This window comes from Rutidosis leptorrhynchoides, chromosome 4 (assembly GCF_046630445.1).
Source record: "Rutidosis leptorrhynchoides isolate AG116_Rl617_1_P2 chromosome 4, CSIRO_AGI_Rlap_v1, whole genome shotgun sequence".
Lineage (NCBI taxonomy): Eukaryota > Viridiplantae > Streptophyta > Magnoliopsida > Asterales > Asteraceae > Rutidosis > Rutidosis leptorrhynchoides.
Window position 1 is genome coordinate 12109005 of NC_092336.1, and position 20027 is coordinate 12129031.

At 35.5% G+C, this 20027-nt stretch overlaps 1 protein-coding gene and 1 long non-coding RNA gene across 4 annotated transcripts; one reads left to right on the plus strand and one right to left on the minus strand.

Annotated features, from left to right (window-relative positions):
* Positions 1–3351: 3351 nt before the first annotated feature.
* Positions 3352–8476, plus strand: LOC139840062 (uncharacterized). 3 transcript variants are annotated; one of them, XR_011757214.1, is made up of 6 exons: positions 3352–3557; positions 3785–4406; positions 4518–4590; positions 5190–5580; positions 7972–8158; positions 8327–8476. It is a non-coding gene; the product is annotated as an uncharacterized lncRNA (long non-coding RNA). The 3 variants fall into 3 exon arrangements; XR_011757215.1 differs by having other exon boundaries at positions 4002–4406; XR_011757213.1 differs by having other exon boundaries at positions 3352–4406.
* Positions 8477–10990: 2514 nt separating this feature from the next.
* On the minus strand, positions 10991–14626 carry LOC139840364 (uncharacterized). The gene is made up of 6 exons (XM_071830628.1): positions 14163–14626; positions 12793–13464; positions 12229–12684; positions 11966–12138; positions 11378–11573; positions 10991–11259 (listed from the first exon to the last, which is right to left on the minus strand). The coding sequence occupies exons 1-6, from the start codon at positions 14589–14591 to the stop codon at positions 11185–11187; spliced, it is 2001 nt and encodes a 666-aa protein (XP_071686729.1). The 5' UTR covers positions 14592–14626; the 3' UTR covers positions 10991–11184.
* Between the last annotated feature and the right edge of the window lie 5401 nt (positions 14627–20027).

A 20027-nucleotide genomic window follows, 5' to 3' on the forward strand; every position in this document is an offset into this window, starting at 1 on the left:
TTTAGGCTCACTTGAGCACTTGGCTTAAATCTTATTGGGAGTGGCTCATTAGCGCGTTGTTTTCGACGAGGCGCGATAGGGTTCAGTGCACGAATTGGAGGATACCAGATCATAATATCATCAATATTATCAACACTAATAAGAGAGGAAATATCATTAACATTCTTACTTTCAGTAACAGAAGTAGAAGGATACATCGTTTCGAGAAAGCAAACAAGAAAAAAAGATCGGAAAAAATTCTAACCTGATGCGAATAAAGTAATTCAAGCGAGGATGGTAGAGTGAATAAGGAGAGCCAGCCGAATATCTAGAGAAAAAAGAATGAAGATTTGCAAACGGTAAAAATTTTATGGAGAAAAACATGAACTATTTATAGGAGCACAAAGTCGATAAGAAGCCTTGAAAAACAAAATGCATCACAACCGAACACGTGTCGCAGATCTGATGGAGAGCAACCTGTCAACTGGAAGGAAACGTGTGGGATGACGGTTGAGTTGATAGTTTACCGTAACTGGCAGACTGACACAAGCCGAAAAAGCCACGTAGCATTAAATGCTTCGCTTAACGCACTATTTTCTATTTTTCTGATTATCCCGATGATTTTGGCAAAAATTACGAGTGAGGTCAACATCACGCGTAGAAATTACGCATAATATTGAATTGGGGGGACTTAATGATGTGCATACATTCACATGCTATTTCACAATGTTAGCACGTGATCGTGACGTCACTACTAACTTAAAAAGCGCAACCAAACATTATAAGGAAGCGATAAATGAATGAAGTCAACCTTTAAACTAACCCTAGGAAGCGCTATGGCGAGGTAGCGCAGTGATTGCATTCGCAAAATAAAGGTTAGCTGGTCTAAGCGTTAATTTACAAAAGACACTGCAGCAGGTTGCCACGATTCAGACACCGTGCAACGACCAGATAATGGCAGTAGGCCATTGGGAGACTACACTAAAATAGTGGCACTACCTTTTACAGCTTTATGGAATAAAATAACAAAAATGATATAGCATGGCATCAATACGTCATAGATATCATGCGATTTGAATTTATAATGCTCACGTTATGCTTGTTTGGTCGTATGCGAAAAACTGATTTGATCGGTATAATGAAACTGACTTTTTAATTGATTTTGTCTCCTTAAGTGGCACTAAAGGACAATAGCTTCCACCTATAAATAGACATAATACAAACTCAATCTGCATCATCACCTTCATCCTCCAAATCTTTCTCTCAATACACAACCCAATATTCATCACGTTCATTCCAACAAGTAATTACGCCTTATTAGTCACTAAGATGTCTGTTAATCACCTCTCTTACTTACCCGCGCTACTGGAATACACAAAGCATCTAACTTACAGTTTCAGGTAATGTTCTTTGAGCATAAATCTTAATATCGTCCCTGAGCCATTGGTTCCGGCTAACCCGAACGATGGTGGGTCAACATTTAACCACCCCTTCTTCATCATCTCGTATCGGGGTTATTCACGGTATTCCGAACCGAAGAGTTAAACTCAAAAGACCCTTAAATCTCTCTAATTTGTTGATCAAGTGTAGACCGAGCTCCATGGACTATTTCATGCTTATCAATCAACTTACCGCTATATGACACGCCAAAAGAGTTTATAACGATAGATTTTCAAAGCAACACATTATTCGTTTAAGTTGGCCCATTGCTTGGCAAGCACGCAAGATTTTCAACCCTAACCGTTTTTAGGGCTTTGTAGCCGACATATTCTATTCTTTTTCAACCCTAACCGTTACAGTATATACTCCGTATTAATCATATTCTATTCTTTTTCATAAATCTAGTAGTTTTTTCTTCAATCAACAACGAAATAGTGAAATCAAGCTTTTAGGTGCATAAATACCTACCTATACAAATCCAATAATTACAAAATATAAGTAAAATTAGATTTTAGAGCTCGTGCATTGCACGACAGCTCTTAATCAAAGAAATCGAAAATGTTAAAATTGATAGCAAATTACCGTTTGATAAAATTACGAAATCGAAAACCTCCATTGATAGCATAAGCCCGCGAATTCGCGAGATTTTTTTAGGGTTGAATCATGAGTGAATTTTAAAAATCGTTATATTTTATAAATCTATAGAAACCAAGTAACTTAATTGTGTCAATTGTAAACTTGCCTGCCTGCTAAGAGGTGTGTCAATTGTAAACTTGCCTGCTAAGAGGTGTGTCAATTGTAAGGCTTTATCCTAGTTGTATGAATTGATTCGCTACTGAACGTTTCAGATCCATCTCCTATAATATTATGAGCTTCCAATAGCAGTTCTTGAAGAGGTCATGCAAAAGTGGGACATATTAATTGACCAAATTCACTCTATCCAATGAATTTTGGCACTTACACATAAGCATACACATGTTTAAATGCAAATTAACATACTATTCATAGTACACTCCTTTAAAGACGGATGATAATATGTGATGATAATATGTGATGATCAAGCATATAATTTAAGGTTTATAAGTCTTCATGAGTCATGACAAATCGATATTAATTACCTATCGCCTATGCATGCACCAAAGTTTTTATACATACAAAAATCATGAACTATTAATTCCTATTAAACGCACATAATATTCATTTTATATATAAACAAATAAAGTATACATACAGCTTAAAATGTTTTACTTATACCTGATATATAAGTACAGTCAAATAGTAAAATATTAGTTGTAATTAGTGACAATTAAAAAAGTTAACAGCTAACTTACACTCAACATAGTCTAACAAAGAGTCAAAACTTTTTTATTTAATTATTATTTTTTTTTTTTTTTGATAAGGGGACAGCCCCGAAAAAATTCAACAGAACAAAAACAATAGTTACAACTACAACGGGTATACTCGAGGAGTTTTTAGTGACACCCAAAACACTGCAAATGACAACCAACCAATGGCCTCTAACAAAACGACACTACAACAAAAATGTTATTTCTTCACGCTTATTTTTTCACGCATGACTCAAGCGTGTAATTTGTTTTTAACTTCCTCACACCTATGAGTGTGATTAAAATTTTAGATGCTCTTTAATGTGTACTTAACAAATCTTCACGGATTTAAGTGTGTGCATATATTTACACGGTTAGAAGCGTGTAATCCTTTTAGAATTTTATTCACGGTTACATGTGTGGTGATTTCATAAACTCTTTTAAATGTGTAGTAGCATATCAGGTTGATGAATTCGCCAAAAAGCGTGTAGATTCGTTTCATATAGAATTATTTTAAAATTTAATAAATATAATTAATTTACTATTAACTACTCCATATAAATATAAATATAAAATAAAAATATTAATTAAATACCGATAACAACAACAAATACGGAGTAACAATAGACGATAGCCAAGCGCTTACTCTGCGAGTCCAACAAATACATCGATCGGCTTCATCTCTTGAGAAATAATTCTCTAAATTAGGTTTAAATATAATCGATCGGCGTCAGCGAATTGGTTCGTGATGGATTTGAAGCATATAGCACTCGTCAAATCGTTCCATTCAAATTCAAAAACTGATACGAACAGGTAGACTCGTCATTTAGTTATTAAGATCTGTTTATATGTTTGATTATGCACCATTTTGTTCAATTAGTTCGTTTAGTTAGGTTACGATGTTAACTAATTCTGTTATTCACTTGTTTTGTTGAGTAATTGGTGCATTTTTCCACTTACATGTTTATTGACTTATAATTAGGGTTTTAAGTTAATTCTTCTTATTATGTACGGGAAATTCATATTGATCTCTCATGTAGGCCTATGTATTGGTTGCTTACTCAAGTTATGCCGCAAATAGGCTCAAAGCTATTTGTTTGTTTGTTACATACTTTATTGCTATTGAATTCAAGTGTTTGAAGCTATCACGCTATTGATGCACCAATGAATCAGAAACTCCGAGCAGTGTGCATGAATAGAACTGTTAATCATTGTCTTGGTTAATCTTAATATGTGTATATGTGTATCTGTACCTAGATCATTAATGGAAGAATTAGGACATCAAAGAGAACTGAAAAGGATATGGCCAGAAGGATCATTGATTTGTGTAGTATGCTTTTTCTCATTATTTTGGTAGCCTCAAGTAATAAATTAATCGTTTCTTTCTCTTTTAAGTAAACAATAGATCTGAATATGATTTTATTCATTTTTATACAACTGATGCAAGAAGCTACCCATTCAATTTCTCTCGGCATTTGAGCATGTCAATTTAAGATCATAGGACTTACTTTACTGGTTTTGAGTGAGTACTTCAAGTTCTATCTTCAGCTGTGTACTTCCTGATAGCCTTGAAACAACTACCGTTAAACACAAGCCACAGTATATCATACATACAGTGTAAAGCAAAAGATACAAATTTATCCTACACGCCAATCTGTAAAGGTATACATTCGTATGCATTCATGATTATATATTTTGGTTATGGTTCATGTTCGGTTATAATATGATTATTGTTGATAATATTATGATATATGTGTGAACCCCCAATTTCAGTTCTTCGGAGATCGACACTCACAAGTATTAAGTGGTTTTTGGGAGTTTCATTAAACAAGATATGTATGTGAAGGTATGAAAAGAAAATAACTTGGTATGAAGCTTAAAGGTACCGAATTATAAAATCGTGTTTACTATTAAATATACCCAAAGTTACCTATTTGTAAGTAAATGGGTGTCAATGCCACCTCTAATTATAAGTTGTCATTTTAGACTCATGGTTGATGATATCAGGTAAAGTTTTTGTTATATATATTTTTTAACAATCAATATGAAATTAGTACTAATATTTCACCTTGGTAGAGGTAGAAAGACTATAGGGGTTGCCTGATTACTCGAATGAAGAACTTAAAGTGTTTAAGTAAGTTTGCTAAATTGTATCTTCAATAGGTTGAAATGGTCAAATGGGCCGAAAGCTGCCCAACCTATATCCTGTATGCTAATAACCTCCAAAAGTCTGAATACAAGTTATATATTTTTTATATAAATCATTTATTGTCTACAAGTTTTTAACTATCGGTGTCTGGAGCAAATCATATATGATAATGTGAACTGACTTGTTTCGACCCATATAAACAAGGGCCTGCGTTTTACCTAAATTCATGTATGACTACTGATTACTGAATTCTCTTTTCTATTGACTTATAGTTAATACTTTTTGTGATGTTACAGGTTTTGTGTGACGCCCCGTACAAAACCATCGTGTACGGTTCATCAATAACAGGATCACTACAAAGTCAAACACTATATGCTGTTTAAAAACCAGTTTTGCATTCATAAAAATATAGTGTTTTACAAAAGATAACGTGCTTCCAATGAATAGAAGCCTTAACATAAGTATGTGACCCAAAGGTCGTTACAAAGCCACTGTTTGAAAATAACATAAGTTACGAATGCAAAATAAAAGTTTCATGATTGAGACATCTCTAAGTAATGCAGCGGAAATTTAACACAGCAGGCCCATAACAGCAAGTCTATAACACCAAGACAGCAAGTCTAACAGCGGAAGCAACATCGTCTAAGCACCTGAGAAATACACGCTTAAAAGTCAACACGAATGTTGGTGAGCTATAGTTTGTAATCAGTAAAGTAATGTAAACCACGAGATTTCAGTGTTTCAATCAGCAGTTTAAATCAGTATGAAAAGTATATGCTTAACCGTGGGCACCCGGTAACTAGACTTAACGTATGTATATCACCCCCTAAAAGTGCACTTGGCGAGTGCGTTTGTCCTCGAAGTATTAAACACCCGTTGAATGCTAGCGCGACTAGCCCGAGTGGGGTTGTCAAACCCTATGGATCCATATCTAAGATTCGCGTTCATGGTTAGGAAACCAATGATTAAACGTTACCGAGCTAAGGGGAATCTTTGTGTTGTTATATCACCCACTCATATGTAAAGTTTAAGTACTCGTGTTTAGTATGTAAAACGTAAAAAGCGCATGTATTCTCAGTCCCAAAAATAGTAAAAAGTAGTAAAGGGAAGCTATAACTCACATTGAATAAGCAGTAAAAGTCGGTATGAAAAATATGCAAGTAGTAAGTCGGTCCGAAAGGTCGTCAACCTAAGTCAAAGGTCACTAAGTCAGTATGTTGTCCCAAAAAGTTTAAAAGTGCATAAATTAAGTCTAAGTGTCATCACCATCATCATCATCATTCATCATTCATAAAAGCTAAGTAAGTTTAACAAGAATATTAATCGAAACAAAAGGCTGACTTTGATCAGTTGCTACGACCTCTATACAAATTGAAAAGACGCGTAGTCAGTGACCAAGGCTCCGTATGCGATTCCTTTAACCGCTGACCAGTTTTCAGAATCTAACTCATCTTCGTTTGACCGTGGCGATGGTTTAAGTGCAAGTAGTTCAGAATTTTCAGCACGTTGTTACAAAGGCGTAGTGACTTTCGGAAGGCTATAAATCCTAAACCGTATATCGGATTTAGGCGAGGCCTAAACAAAAAGTCATCTAATCGAAACGAACTATCTGAAAATCAATTTTTCAGAAGTCCAGGAGTCAGATCAGACCCCGAAAAACAGTAAACAATTGCTCCGGTGGGTTTCTTGGTGCTTGATGCTCATCATGGTTCTCATCCTTGATGCGTGTAAGCTTCAAGTGTACAACTCATTGATGTGCTAGCATCACTTTGACCAAGATTCAACCATTAACACACAATATGTTAAGACCAAGTAAGAATACAACTCACTTAAGAGTTTTAGAAGGATGATGAACCAAGGTTACATCATATTCTTAGTCTTAACACAAATACAAGTTCTATTTACAACTAAAGCTAAAAACTTTCCTTCAATCAAACAAGTATGAACACAAACTTGATCAAATAAAGTAATGGAACCCTAAGCTAGAGAGCGTGGATCCTTTTCACACAAGTTATGAGATTACAGAGCTAGAACGCTTGAATCTTTGATGTTCTTGAAGATCTTGAAGCATAAAATTTAGATCTTCAAGTTTCATGAAGACCACAAACACAAGTTTTGATCTTTCAACAAAATAAAAGAGATCATAAGTTAGAAAACTTAGATTCAACAAAAGTAATGAAGATTTAAAGCTAGAAAGTTTGAATCTTGATTGTTCTTGAAGATCCTTGAAGCATGAAGCTAGATCTTCAAGTTACATGAAGCTAGAAAGCTAGATCTTCAAGCTAGATCTTCAAGTTTGAATCTTGTATATATAGTGGAAATGGGTGTGGGGAGGCCCTCATGGCCGTTTTTTGGGTGGGGGAGGGGGGTGGGGGGGGGGGGGGGGGGGTTGGACAAGGGGGACAAACTTTTACTTTTTGGTTAATGGTTGTCTAAAGTTGGTGCTTTTGTTGGGATCCCATGCAACATTAGTGATAATGGTTAACAAAAATGCTAATATGTTGGCTCTTATAAATAGGCATTTGTCTTATATATAAATGGCTCATAATCCATTAATAATTGGGCTAATTAAATAGTCCACTAACTAGAGTAGGGTGGGCTTAAGTCCAACAAGGTAGAAAGTCCAACAAGACTAACTAGTGTGTTCTAGTAAATTACTAAGCGTAATTAAGCATCCAAAACCCAAGTAATTGTTATTATAAAATAACAATTAGTATTTCGTAGTCATAATATTCCGATTATGACCAAAGTTAAACGTGTACCGACAAACATAGCTCGTTTCAAACGTCAAGTGACACCAACTGTCATAAAAGCATTCGGGGATCAAGTTAAGTAACTACGTACTTAATAACAAGTTTTAAAATATAAACGAAAGTAATCAACATGAATAAGGATCCCAGAGCATACACTAGCTCAGTACGCACAAATACGCAGTTTCGTGAAAGCACAAAGCATAAAAGTTAGTCGAAAAGGCCGGGTCGTTACATTTTGAGCAATATAAATAAGGGCATTTGTATTTAAAAAAAAAATTCTTCATTAACAGTGGCTTTACTTTTTTGCTTTCAAACTCTCATGCAGACATATATGGTTTTTAGGCTAACATCTGGAAGAATTGATACTACACAAGTACAAAAGGGTTTACACGGAAGTTGAGCTCAACATCAAACCTATTTGGACAAAGCTAAAGCTCGGATTAGAGTTGATGCTCCGGGGCTCTCAACCTTGCTCTTACAAAGCTAAAGCTGAGCTCAACATCAACCTTGTGGTGAGTACTTTGGTTGGTCTGTGCTGAATTGATATGCTTTTTCATTCATTATCAGTTATATATAATTTGGTATTGGGTCCATTGCTAAATATAAGTGAGTTTATTGTTTTATATTGTTCTTAAAAACAGATCATATTATAATGGGTTTTGATTTGTTTACTGTTTCAGAAACCATGGTATTAACAGAGTCGATCGAGGAACTTTCAGATTTTCAAAATAGGAATACATGAAGCACAGACAACTTATGCAATATAAAATCTGTATATATCTATAGCATTAGAATATGTAAAGTGATGAGACTTGTTATATGAAATTGAATTCACATCTGTTTTCTTATGTTGAATGACGCTCTTATGTATATTTTAATTTGTAATACGTATGTTGCAGTAATTTTCAATCGTTCTACGGTGTTATATATATATATATATATATATATATATATATATATATATATATATATATATATATATATATATATATATATATATATATATATAACGAGTATAAAATAAAATAAATTATACCAAAATGCACACGCTTATATGTGTGAGGTAGAAATTTCACATTTGAAAAAGTGAGTAATTTCTTTATATTCCTCGCATTCAAAAATGTAATATATTCACGTCGTGTCCTCACAAAAAGTGTGGGGATTGTTCAAGTATGTATACACTTAATACCGTGAAGAATCATGAAAATTTTGTTACGGCCCATTTCCTCACACTCCAGCCAAGCGTGAACTCTATTTTTCTACACGCTTTTACTTGTTTAGATATGCAATAAAATGTGTGTACATTTGACCTTTTTGTTGTAGTGCGACCACAAAAGACCAAAACTAAAAAGAAGTTTTAATGTACATCCCAAAACCTAATGTCATAGTTATGACTTATAACAATAAAATGATACTCATACACAAATAATCGTTGCTTTGTGTAACCAAAAATAGCAAATCTAAATTGAGACTTTATTCTATTTCCATCTCCTGTGCCAATCTTCATTCTATATAAATATGTATGCCTTTGATCACCAATAATATTAACATCCCAAATCTTATCACCCATAACAGAAAAAGCAGCCCTCAAAGTCAAAGCCCATTGACTGGGCAATAGGTCATAGTGCCAAATCTTGATCAGTTGACTTTTTTGGGTCTTTAGCAGCTCACAAGTAGTATACCAAAATCTAATATATGTGCCCATGACTATGGTATCATCCACCATAGTCACCAAATTTGCAGCTCCTCCCTTTAACCAATAATTTTCGATTTGGCTATTTGAGGTCAATTTTAGATCCACACTATTCCAATTACCACAATTAGACTTCCACCAAAACAACCCATCTGAATTAACTTTAACAGAATAAGACACCAACTCATACCAAATTACAGTAAACACGATCATGACCCGTTGACTTTTGGGAGTCAACCTACCTGCAAGAACCCTAAAATAAGCTCTAATAACCGTTGTACTCATGTCAATGGGGCACATATTAGCAGGCAGTTGACATCAAGATGTATACAGGAGGATATGACTGGTGAGGCCCACGTTTATCATAACACCATCATATTTACAGGCCAGCAATTACAGAAGACATTGACCAAAAACCCTAGACCTAAGCACATAGGATTCCAGAATAGAAGGGGAATCCCTTGATTATCTATGATGAAAAGATAACCAAACATTTGGTAGCCTAGGACTTGAATATGGATCATTAATTGCTCCCAGGCCATAATAGAAAACGGGACACTACACCTACATCTCCTTGGTGCCAATTTTACCATATACAATCCCATCTCACCCCCAAGAAAGCAACGGTCAACAAAAATACAAGTCTTCAAGGAAAAAGTGAGACAGTTTGACCACCTTATATCACCTTTAAAAAGAGTATATGCAGCATACCCTTGCATATACACCAATTTCTCCTTATCTATGCGGCTGTTGGCATTTTTCAAAATAATAAAATAAATAACCGGCTTGTAAAAGGATACAAACCGGTTATAATTAAGCATAAAATACTTAGACTGACTACAAAAATATGCTCAACAGTTTAAATGACCTACCCATCTCCACCTTATAACACCATATCCCATATAATGGTTCCAAATAATCCATAAGTTAAAACATTGAATATTATTAACACAGACACTAGACCAAGATCGTATACACAGAGGGTATAAAGATTGAAGCAATACCCTGTTATCACTCAAAAGAAGAGAGTGACCATATATAATTAGTTAAAAAGCCCCATATTGACACATTATATGTCTCAAAAAATAAATGAATACGCTGTACATTAAACTAATGGTAATGTGAAGCAAACATTTATAATTAGTTAGGTGTTCTAGAGTATGCAATGACATGCTAACATAAGGTGGTGCATCATTACGATATTGTTAACTAAAACCACCTAAGCATCTGGACGACACAGCAAAAAAACTTGTCATTCCATCTGCATCAAATCAAGTCTACGACCCTACGCACTTGTTTATACAGAAAACGACATGCACTTAAAAACTGTTTAGCTCAACTCATTATTCAGTTAAATTGCCTACTCATAGTCACATATGCGTGGTTTTTTGATCATGAGAATCGTATACACAAAGGGTCTGATGTCTTCAAGACAACTATCAATTCATGATCAAACCGAGATTCAAAATACCCATCGGTTATATATCATAATGTATTAATTGGATTGGATATTTGATATTTGTAACAAAATTAGTGTACCATAAGTATATACTCCGTATTAATCATATTCTGTTCTTTTTCATAAATCTAGTAGTTGTTTCTTCAATCAACGAAATAGTGAAATCAAGCTTTAGGTGCATAAATACCTACCTATAAAACCCAATAATGATACAAAATATAAGTAAAATGTAGAAAAAAATTTATCAAATTATTTAACAGTCTCAATCACAACATATCAAATAAGCCATTTTCCGAGTTTTTAATCAAACGCGCCTAAAATTCTCAAAGCCTGCAAAAATTGCGAGTGATTCACAAATGCAAATCTCCCATTAGTGTAATAATTTCTTAAAATGTAGCATTGCCTTTAAGTGTCTTTCGTGCCCGCCAATGCACAGCTGCAGCAGTTTCGGACGTCCCCATCTGCATACAAAACCATAATGTGTTTTCAGTTTTATACTTTCATGCAAACCATTGATTATTATTATGTGTGTGATTGTGTGGAGGAGCATTTTAAACTTAAAAATAATTACTGTTGTACCTTGGACACCATAGAATGATAATCTTGCCACAAACTCGCATCTTGGTTATATGTTGAAAGAGCAGCTTCGTATAACTTTCGGGCTTCTTCTACAAGGTGAACCTTCTTAGCACTAGCAGAAGAAGATGCAATGTTCAGGTCCATTTCAATGCAGTTTCTATATAAAGCAAGCCCAGGCCGAGGTAACGCAAGAAACCTGTACCCATTAAAATTTTTGTAAATAACTGTATTATTAGTTAACTAGTAGTAACTTCAGAACAGTACTAGCAACACACATTTTGCCCAAATACCTCTAATTAGTCGGTCAACGCAGATCAAAGTCAGTCAAAGTCGATCTGAGAGTCTGAGTCAGAGTCTGAGTTGGTCAAAGTGGGTGAAATTTAGGTCCAAACTTTTAATTTTTTTTTAATACTAAGATATTGTGCACTATCCAAGTTTACGTACATTAGAGATGTTTACGCTTGAAAGATTTATCTCCACCTCCCACATACCTTGCATGCGCGCGATTGGGTATTGTTGTAGTATAAACGTAATGAAAAATATATACAATTCAATAAAATTAGGGTAAAATGGGTTGGGGTGAGATACCGCTTATACATGTCTCTTGCACTCTGAATTCCATTTCTCTGTAGAGCAAAATTTACTATCGCAGATGACAGAGAGAAACCGTCATCGCTACCACCATCTCTCATCAATAAACTTATAGATATATCCACTAGCTTCTCAAAATACGATTTCTGATTTGAGAAATACTTCAACCCCTACACAACAAATAATACTAAACATTCAGTAAATAAATATTCTAATTTTCTAGCAAATAATAGACCACCATGAACTTCAAATCAACATACCATAAGCCACAGGCTCTCTGCTTTTGAAACAGAAATATTTTTAAGTGCATTTTGCAAAAGATCAAACACAAACGAAAGATCATCAGCTTTGCTTGGAGTCCCGATACGTCTTGTTTCTATTGAGAGGCGTAGGACCCACAAATTAACTGCTTCTGGAAGTTCTCCACCACAACAAAACTTTTCTGCCAAATTTCTTGCATCGTCTAACCTACCTAATTCCAACAGAAATGATATGTGTTGGCAGGCAAGATCTTCAGTAATGCACCCCTTTCTTTGAGCGTCTTCAAAGACGGTTAAAACATGTGCAACAGGATCTATATATTTGTCTGATTTTAAATCAGAAAGCATACAACAACTTTGACTGCTTCCATTTTGACCAATTGCATCCATTAAGAATTTGATACATAAATTGAACATCGTTGATGACGGTACAATCTCTAAACCCTCATTATAAACCTACACACATAAAAAAAAAAGAACATGAAACTTTAAGCTCCCAAACTTAACATGGCCAAAACACAAAATATATACAGGATAGATAGAGACTTAAAAAGACGAACATACCTGAACCGCATCGAATAAACAACCAACGTCTAATTCTTTGCTTACAACTTTTGCGCTCTTACGTCCTGCTGCAACGTATTTTGCAAACCAGTCCCAGTATCCTGGTTCTTTAGAAAATTCATTTTTCATATCAGCAAGTATCTCATTTTGTATACTTTGAGAATTTGCCAAATTAGTTGCCTCCAATATTTCAAGAAACTGCGTTCTCAGGCCAAAACTAGATGGAAGAGCTTCCACTGCACATCTATAAATAGTTTGAAGAATGTTCAATCCTTGCTCCTGAAAGACATCAATTTTCTCCTTCAGTTCCTTATTTTGTACATCATCTAAATCATCATTATAAACTTCATCATTTCCTTCATCAATCGACATAAATAATTCTTTATTTTCCTCTCTCCATTCTTTATCTTCTTGAGGATCCCCCCGATCACGAACCAACATTCCTACATCCTCTCCAAGAGCAGCCCTACGAGCACTTAACTTATTAAGGTATGTGAGTTCCATTCGAAGATATTCAACCCAAAGAGCTTCGGAATTTGGGCAACATCTCAAACCACTTTGCATAAGCGCACGGGCAGCTGCAGCATTTAGGTTATGATCAAACTCCCACATAGCAGCATATATCCAAACATCAGCTACTTTTGGATGAAATTTAATCACCTGAGCCAAAACCTGAATTTGGGCAACATCTCAAACCACTTTTGCATATTCACATTATATCTAAAACTGTATAACCCAAACAATCAGAACTCAAAAACCAAAACTAATTATACAAATCTGAAATATGCAATTTCTCTATAGGCGTACTTTCAACTTGTTTGAAGCAATACATATAATCCTAAGGACATTTTTTTTTTTTTTTTGAAAGGCAAGCTTGCATCGGTCCGGACCAAAGCCTAGTCATCATTTGCACACACACACGCACTTTCGGGCAGGAAACCCGAACCACACTCTGAGGATCCTAAGGACATATTAGTACATGATAACTTCATGTGTCTGACTTATCATCACGTATGAGTAACGTATTCAAAGTAATTTCAAACCAGCTGCTTAAATGTGTAATATACGTTCATTTTTCACTATTGTATCTATCTATCATGTTATGTTGCATTATTAAGTAATCAGGAATTTTCAAATTTCCAACACTTACTACATTTAAGTCAACAGTAATAAAAGCTTAAGTAGATTGAATAGTACACAATAATTTACATTCATGCCCTAATTATCAGTCAACAATAAGGACAAAAAATACACAAATATATAATGAATCAGATAATCATCATGTTAGATTAGATATTTAATTTATATATATATATATATATATATATATATATATATATATATATATATATATATATATATATATATACCTTTTTCATATGTCCATTTCTGTTTTGTTTACAAAACTCGAGATACTGAAACCACAACTGAATATCACCTTTAAACCTATTAGTAGCTAATCGATAAATATCAACGATCCTCGAAAGACCTGCGAAATCAGAAACTGACTGTTTCATCTTTACAACGCGTTTTCCGTCTTCACTTTTTTTATTATTATTATTGAGTTCACGCACCAACGATTTCTTACGAAGGATACGAAGCGCGTCGACAGATTTCTCATAATCGATGTAAGCTAAGTAATCTTCTTTTAACGGACTAGGACGTTTCAGTCTGTACTCAAATTTCCGCCGTTGTTTCACTATTTCGCCGATTTCACGACGGGAGAATAAGCCACGCCGTTCAAGGTCGTCCAGCTCATTCACCATACGCTCTAGTTTGTATTGTACTGCGTCCGCCATGATTAGGTTGTCGTAATTTGATTTTCGGCGGCGGTGAGTGAGTGACTGCCAAAGTTAGGTTATTAACGGCGCCGGGCGGTGTTACTTTGTTGCTCTTCTTCTGTAACCTCCTCGCTTGTCTGTTTAACCCATCACTAAAACCTGAATTTCTAATTTCTAATATTTCTAATTTGACCACAAAATAAATAATTTGATTTTACCAAGAGGGACACTTTTTATTATTTTTAATTATCTCTAACTTGGACTTTCAATCAATGATGAAATTAGACCGGGTTTAAGCCGAATTTAGGTATTTTTATATTCGAACTCGATTAAAAAATCTATCGCAACTTGGACTCGTCGGGTCATCATTAGTTACTAACTAGCAGGTAAATGAATTGTCTCATAACTATCTGGGTCCCCATTTACTTACGAACTATCGGTAAACGAGTTTTTCTCACTAGTATTAGTCTTTTCGGGTTTGTGGGTCGGGTAATCGGGTATACGGGCCGAGTAATTGAGTTTGCGAGCCAAGTTTTCAGGTTTAGGGGTCGGGTATACGGACTCGGGTCTTTTTTCGGATATACGAGCTGGGTAATCGGGTTTATGTCTAAAACCATTTCCCGGCCGGACCCGCAAAAAAAAAACTAAAAATCATCTACATTCCCAACACTAGACCCATTTTTACCCTCCCCCAACCAGACCCAAAAAATATCAGGTTTCGAGTTTTCTCATTGGGTACGGGTTTTTTTGCATCCCCCACTTCAGTGTCGGTTAAGATCCAATCTTATAGATCCGATTCTACAAACCTTAGTATAGGATATAGGATTATTTATACAGCAAGAATAAAATTATTGTAAAACTTTTGAGTATTAACATGTAATATGTTATTCAAACACCACGGGTTATTAATTTCTTAAGCATGAAGCACATAATCAAATAATATATACAGGCTCAAAAGTTTGTTAGTGGTACATGAGATATACCGTAGATTGCATATCTTTCTATAATATGGCCCTACTAAACATTTTGGGCCGGATTCATCGAAACAAGTCAGCCTCGGACCTCACATACTCAATAATCATCCTAACTTCAACTGCAAAAAGATAATAATAATAATAAAAAAAAAAAAAAAAAAAAAAGCGAAAAAAAGAAAATAAATTACTAGTACGGAGTCAAACAAAATACTAAGAATCTGCTAGATATAAGCTGGTGGGCCTAATAGCGCCCGTTAGTGGTGTGTCTTGCATAATTAATAGACCGATAGTCGTCCGTTAAGGTTAAATGTAAACGGGATGTGACCGGGCTATATCTACCCCTCTTAAGTCACTTAGTAGTTTGAAGCTAGCCACATTTTTGTAAAGAGATTAAGACAGACTTGAAAATCTGAACTTAATTGTGACCTTATTCTTATCAGTATTAATCTAAATATTTCGGCTACTTTGATTTTTGTTATTCGATCTTATTTATTGGGAACTACATATGGTTTCCGAGCTTAGAATTCCGAAATGGCTACTTTGAATTTAACGACATTAATTATTAATCAATAAACTTAAAATCTAGTAATTATCCTTTAATACCACTTTATGTGAATTTCCTTTTGAATGTAGTTTGATACATGTCAATATGTATTTTTTTTATAAAAAAAATGACTGTAGTAGCATAATATTAGACATAGTCAACTGTACAAAATATGGAATAGATATAGTGTATATTGTAAAGAGATTAGGATTGATATCTTTACCTTATTTGTAGCATTGAAAACGCGTAGGACAAGCTGTATATATACCGATGCATATTATCAATAAAATTCATTCGATCATTATCAAATAACATGGTATCAGGCGAAAAACCCTAAATCCTACATCTCTACCGTTTCTTTCTTCTGCTAATCTTCTTCAATTTTTTTCCTAGAACTCTCTTCATCATGTCTGATCAACAAAAGTTTCACCCTGCACTCACTATATCCAACCTCAAAAACCTTATTCCTATCACTTTAGAAATCGAAAAAGGTCAATATAATTCCTGGGCACAGTTATTTCGTATTCACTATCGAGCATATGGTGTCATCGACCATATACTCCCACCTACTGCTCCCTCATCTTCATCTGATTCTACTGTCGTCAACAGCACTCCAGACCCTTCTCTATGGTCACGACTTGATGATGTTGTCCTACAATGGATATACAGCACTATTTCAAATGACTTACTTCACACTATTCTTGAAGAAGAAACAACTGCAGCACAAGCTTGGATCTGTATATTTTTCAAGATAACAAAAACTCCAGAGCCCTTTATCTCCAACGTCAAATTAACACCATCCGACTTGATGATTTCGCTAATGTTTCTGCTTACTGTCAAGAAATCAAGGTCTTGGTTGACCAATTAAAGAATGTAGGCGACAAAGTAAGTGATGAACGGATGGTCTTACAACTGATTGCAGGGCTAAATGACAATTTCGATACTGTTGGAACCTACTTCACTCAATTAAAAGACTTACCTTCTTTTTACGAAGCACGCTCCAAGCTAATTTTGGAGGAAACACGCAAATAGAAGCAAGCATCCAACGTTTCAAGCCCTAATGATTCTGCCCTTTTGGTCTCGAATGCTACTGGTAAGAACACGACCTCTTCTGTTAGTGATTTTCGTAACCCTAGCAATAAGCAATCGACCGGAACCAATCTAAATTCCGGCAACAATAGTTATCGTGACGGTGGAAACAATTACAGGGGGAGAGGTAGGGGTGCGAATCGTGGTAGAGGCAACAGAGGTAGGGGCCGAAGTTATTATTATCCAGGTTCAAACAATTGGGCAAGTACTTATCCACCTTGGGCTTATCAGCCCACTAACTGGACTCCCCCACCATGTCCATATCCTACTGCTAATTTGCCCCGACCCAATATGTCGTTTGGTCAGCCTGGAATACTTGGTCCACGCCCACAACAGGCTCACTCTTCCACTGTCTCAAGTGCTTCGAGCTACTGTCCTACTGAACTTGATAATGCATTACACACTATGACGTTAAATCCTCCAGAGGACACGTGGTATATGGATTCAGGGGCTACCTCTCATATGGCTGCGAATTCAGGTAAACTTAAGTATTATTTTCCATTAAGGCAACAAAGAAATATTATTGTTGGAAATGGCCAAAGCATCCATATCCGTGGTTTCGGCCACACCACTTTACCTAACCCTTCTCGACCTATATACTTGCAAAATATTCTTTAAGCACCCGCTTTAATTAAAAATCTTATTTCTGTACGACGCCTTACTACTGATAATAACCTGTCTCTTGAATTTGACCCTTTTGGTTTTACTGTGAAGGATTTTTAGCAGGGCACACCGCTTCTGAGATGTAACAGTACTGAAGATCTTTACCCATTCAATCCCTCTGTGCTGCGTCATCTCAAGTCTCCTTCTACTTTTGCTGTTTTTTCATCAGATTTATGGCATCACCGCCTCGGTCATCCAGGAGCAAATGTCTTGCGTTCTCTTAGTAATAAAAAGTTTATTCAATGTAATAAAACTTCTGCTACTTCTTTTTGTCAATCTTGTGTGTTTGGGAAACAAATTAAATTACCCTATGTTTCTTCTAATTCTACTACCTTATTGCCATTTGATATTATTCATAGTGATTTGTGGACTTCACCAATTCCGAGTTATTCGGGACATCGTTATTATATTTTGTTCCTTGATAATCATTCTAATTTTTTATGGACATTTCCAATATGCAACAAATCGGAGGTGTTTTCCACATTTCTCACCTTTAGCAAATATATTAAAACGCAATTTGGAAGGGACATTAAAACTTTTCAGTGTGATAACGGCACCGAATACAATAATAAACAATTCCATGAATTTTGTAATACTCACGGAATGTCTTTTCGATTTTCTTGTTCATACTCTTCTCCTCAAAATGGCAAATCTGAACGTAAAATTCGTGCGATCAATAACATTATTCGCACCATCTTATCTCATGCTTCTGTTCCTCTTTCCTTTTGGCCACATGCTTTACAAATGGCTACTTACTTACTAAATATTCTTCCCACCACTCTTCTAAATTATAAATCATCCACTCAAATTCTATATAATCGCACCCCCTCATATCATCATCTCCGAGTCTTTGGTTGTTTATGCTACCAATTACTCCCGTCTTCTACTATCAACAAACTTTCGGTCTATCCCATGTGTTTTCCTCGAATATCCTCCAAATCACTGAGGATATAAATGCTACGACATGGCTACTAAAAAATTCATTATCTCAAGAGATGTTATTTTTGATGAATCTACTTTTCCTTTTGCAAAAATATCCTCTCCCAACACCTCTGATTATCGTCTATTAGATACTTCACTTCATCCTTTTTTTATTCAACCAAATTCTTCTCAGTCCACCACATCAAATATGTCCAGTCCACAACATAGTCCAAATCAACAACCTACCACTACCAACATAAACAACCCAACATACGGCCCACACCAACAGTCCAATCCTTCTATTTCTGTCTCTAACTCGCGTTCTTCCTTTGATGGGCCTAATGAGCCAAATTCACCTAATGGATCACCTAGTCTACATGCCCCCTCTAATTCACCATCTTCTGGATCCTCTTCCTCTGATCAAATCGAATCCTCTAGTCCACAATCCTCTACTCCCCCTGCTCGCACCATCCACACCCAAAGCATGTCCGGTATTCACAAACTTAAAATACCCTTCAATCTTTCCGCCACTACTACTCTCTCACCTATACCACGTACACCAAAAGACGCCCTTTCAGACCCAAATTGGAATATGGCCATGGTAGATGAATATAAAGCCTTAATGGAAAATAATACTTGGGAACTTGTCCCGCGGTCATCTGAGATGACTATAATTCGAAGTATGTGGATATTTAGACATAAAATGAAATCTGATGGCTCTCTTGAAAGGTATAAAGCAAGTTTAGTTGGTGATGGCCGTTCACAAACTATCGGTGTTGAATGTAATGAAACATTTAGCCCGGTAGTCAAGCCTGCTACTATACGACTTGTTTTGTCTATTGCAATTTCGAAATCTTGGAATATAAATCAGTTGGATGTTAAAAATGCGTTCCTACACGGCAAGCTAAATGAGACCGTTTACATGCACCAACCATAAGGGTTTCGAGATTCATATAAACCCGATCATGTATGTCTTCTTAAACGTTCTTTATATGGATTAAACCAGGCACCTCGTGCGTGGTACCAACGATTTGCTAGCTATGCCGCCTCTATTGGATTTCGCCACAGTCGCTCTGACAACTCTCTCTTTGTTTATCATCATGGCACCCACACAGCTTATTTACTTCTATACGTCGATGATATCGTGTTAGTTACTTCGTCAGATGTATTACGACAATCACTCATGTCTCTTTTAGCCCGCGAATTTGCCATGAAAGATCTCGGAACACTTAGCTATTTTTTGGGTATCGTCGTAACTTGTAA

Bases quoted from the DNA above. Each gene is read 5' to 3' on its own strand.
- LOC139840364 (XM_071830628.1), bottom strand. From the start codon at position 14,591: ATGGCGGACGCAGTACAATACAAACTAGAGCGTATGGTGAATGAGCTG. The intron at 12,685-12,792 runs GTATGTTCGTCT...TTATGTGTGTAG, and splicing joins GTTTATTCGATGCGGTTCAG to GTTTATAATGAGGGTTTAGA. The intron at 11,574-11,965 runs GTATCTCACCCC...TAATGGGTACAG, and splicing joins GCAAGAGACATGTATAAGCG to GTTTCTTGCGTTACCTCGGC.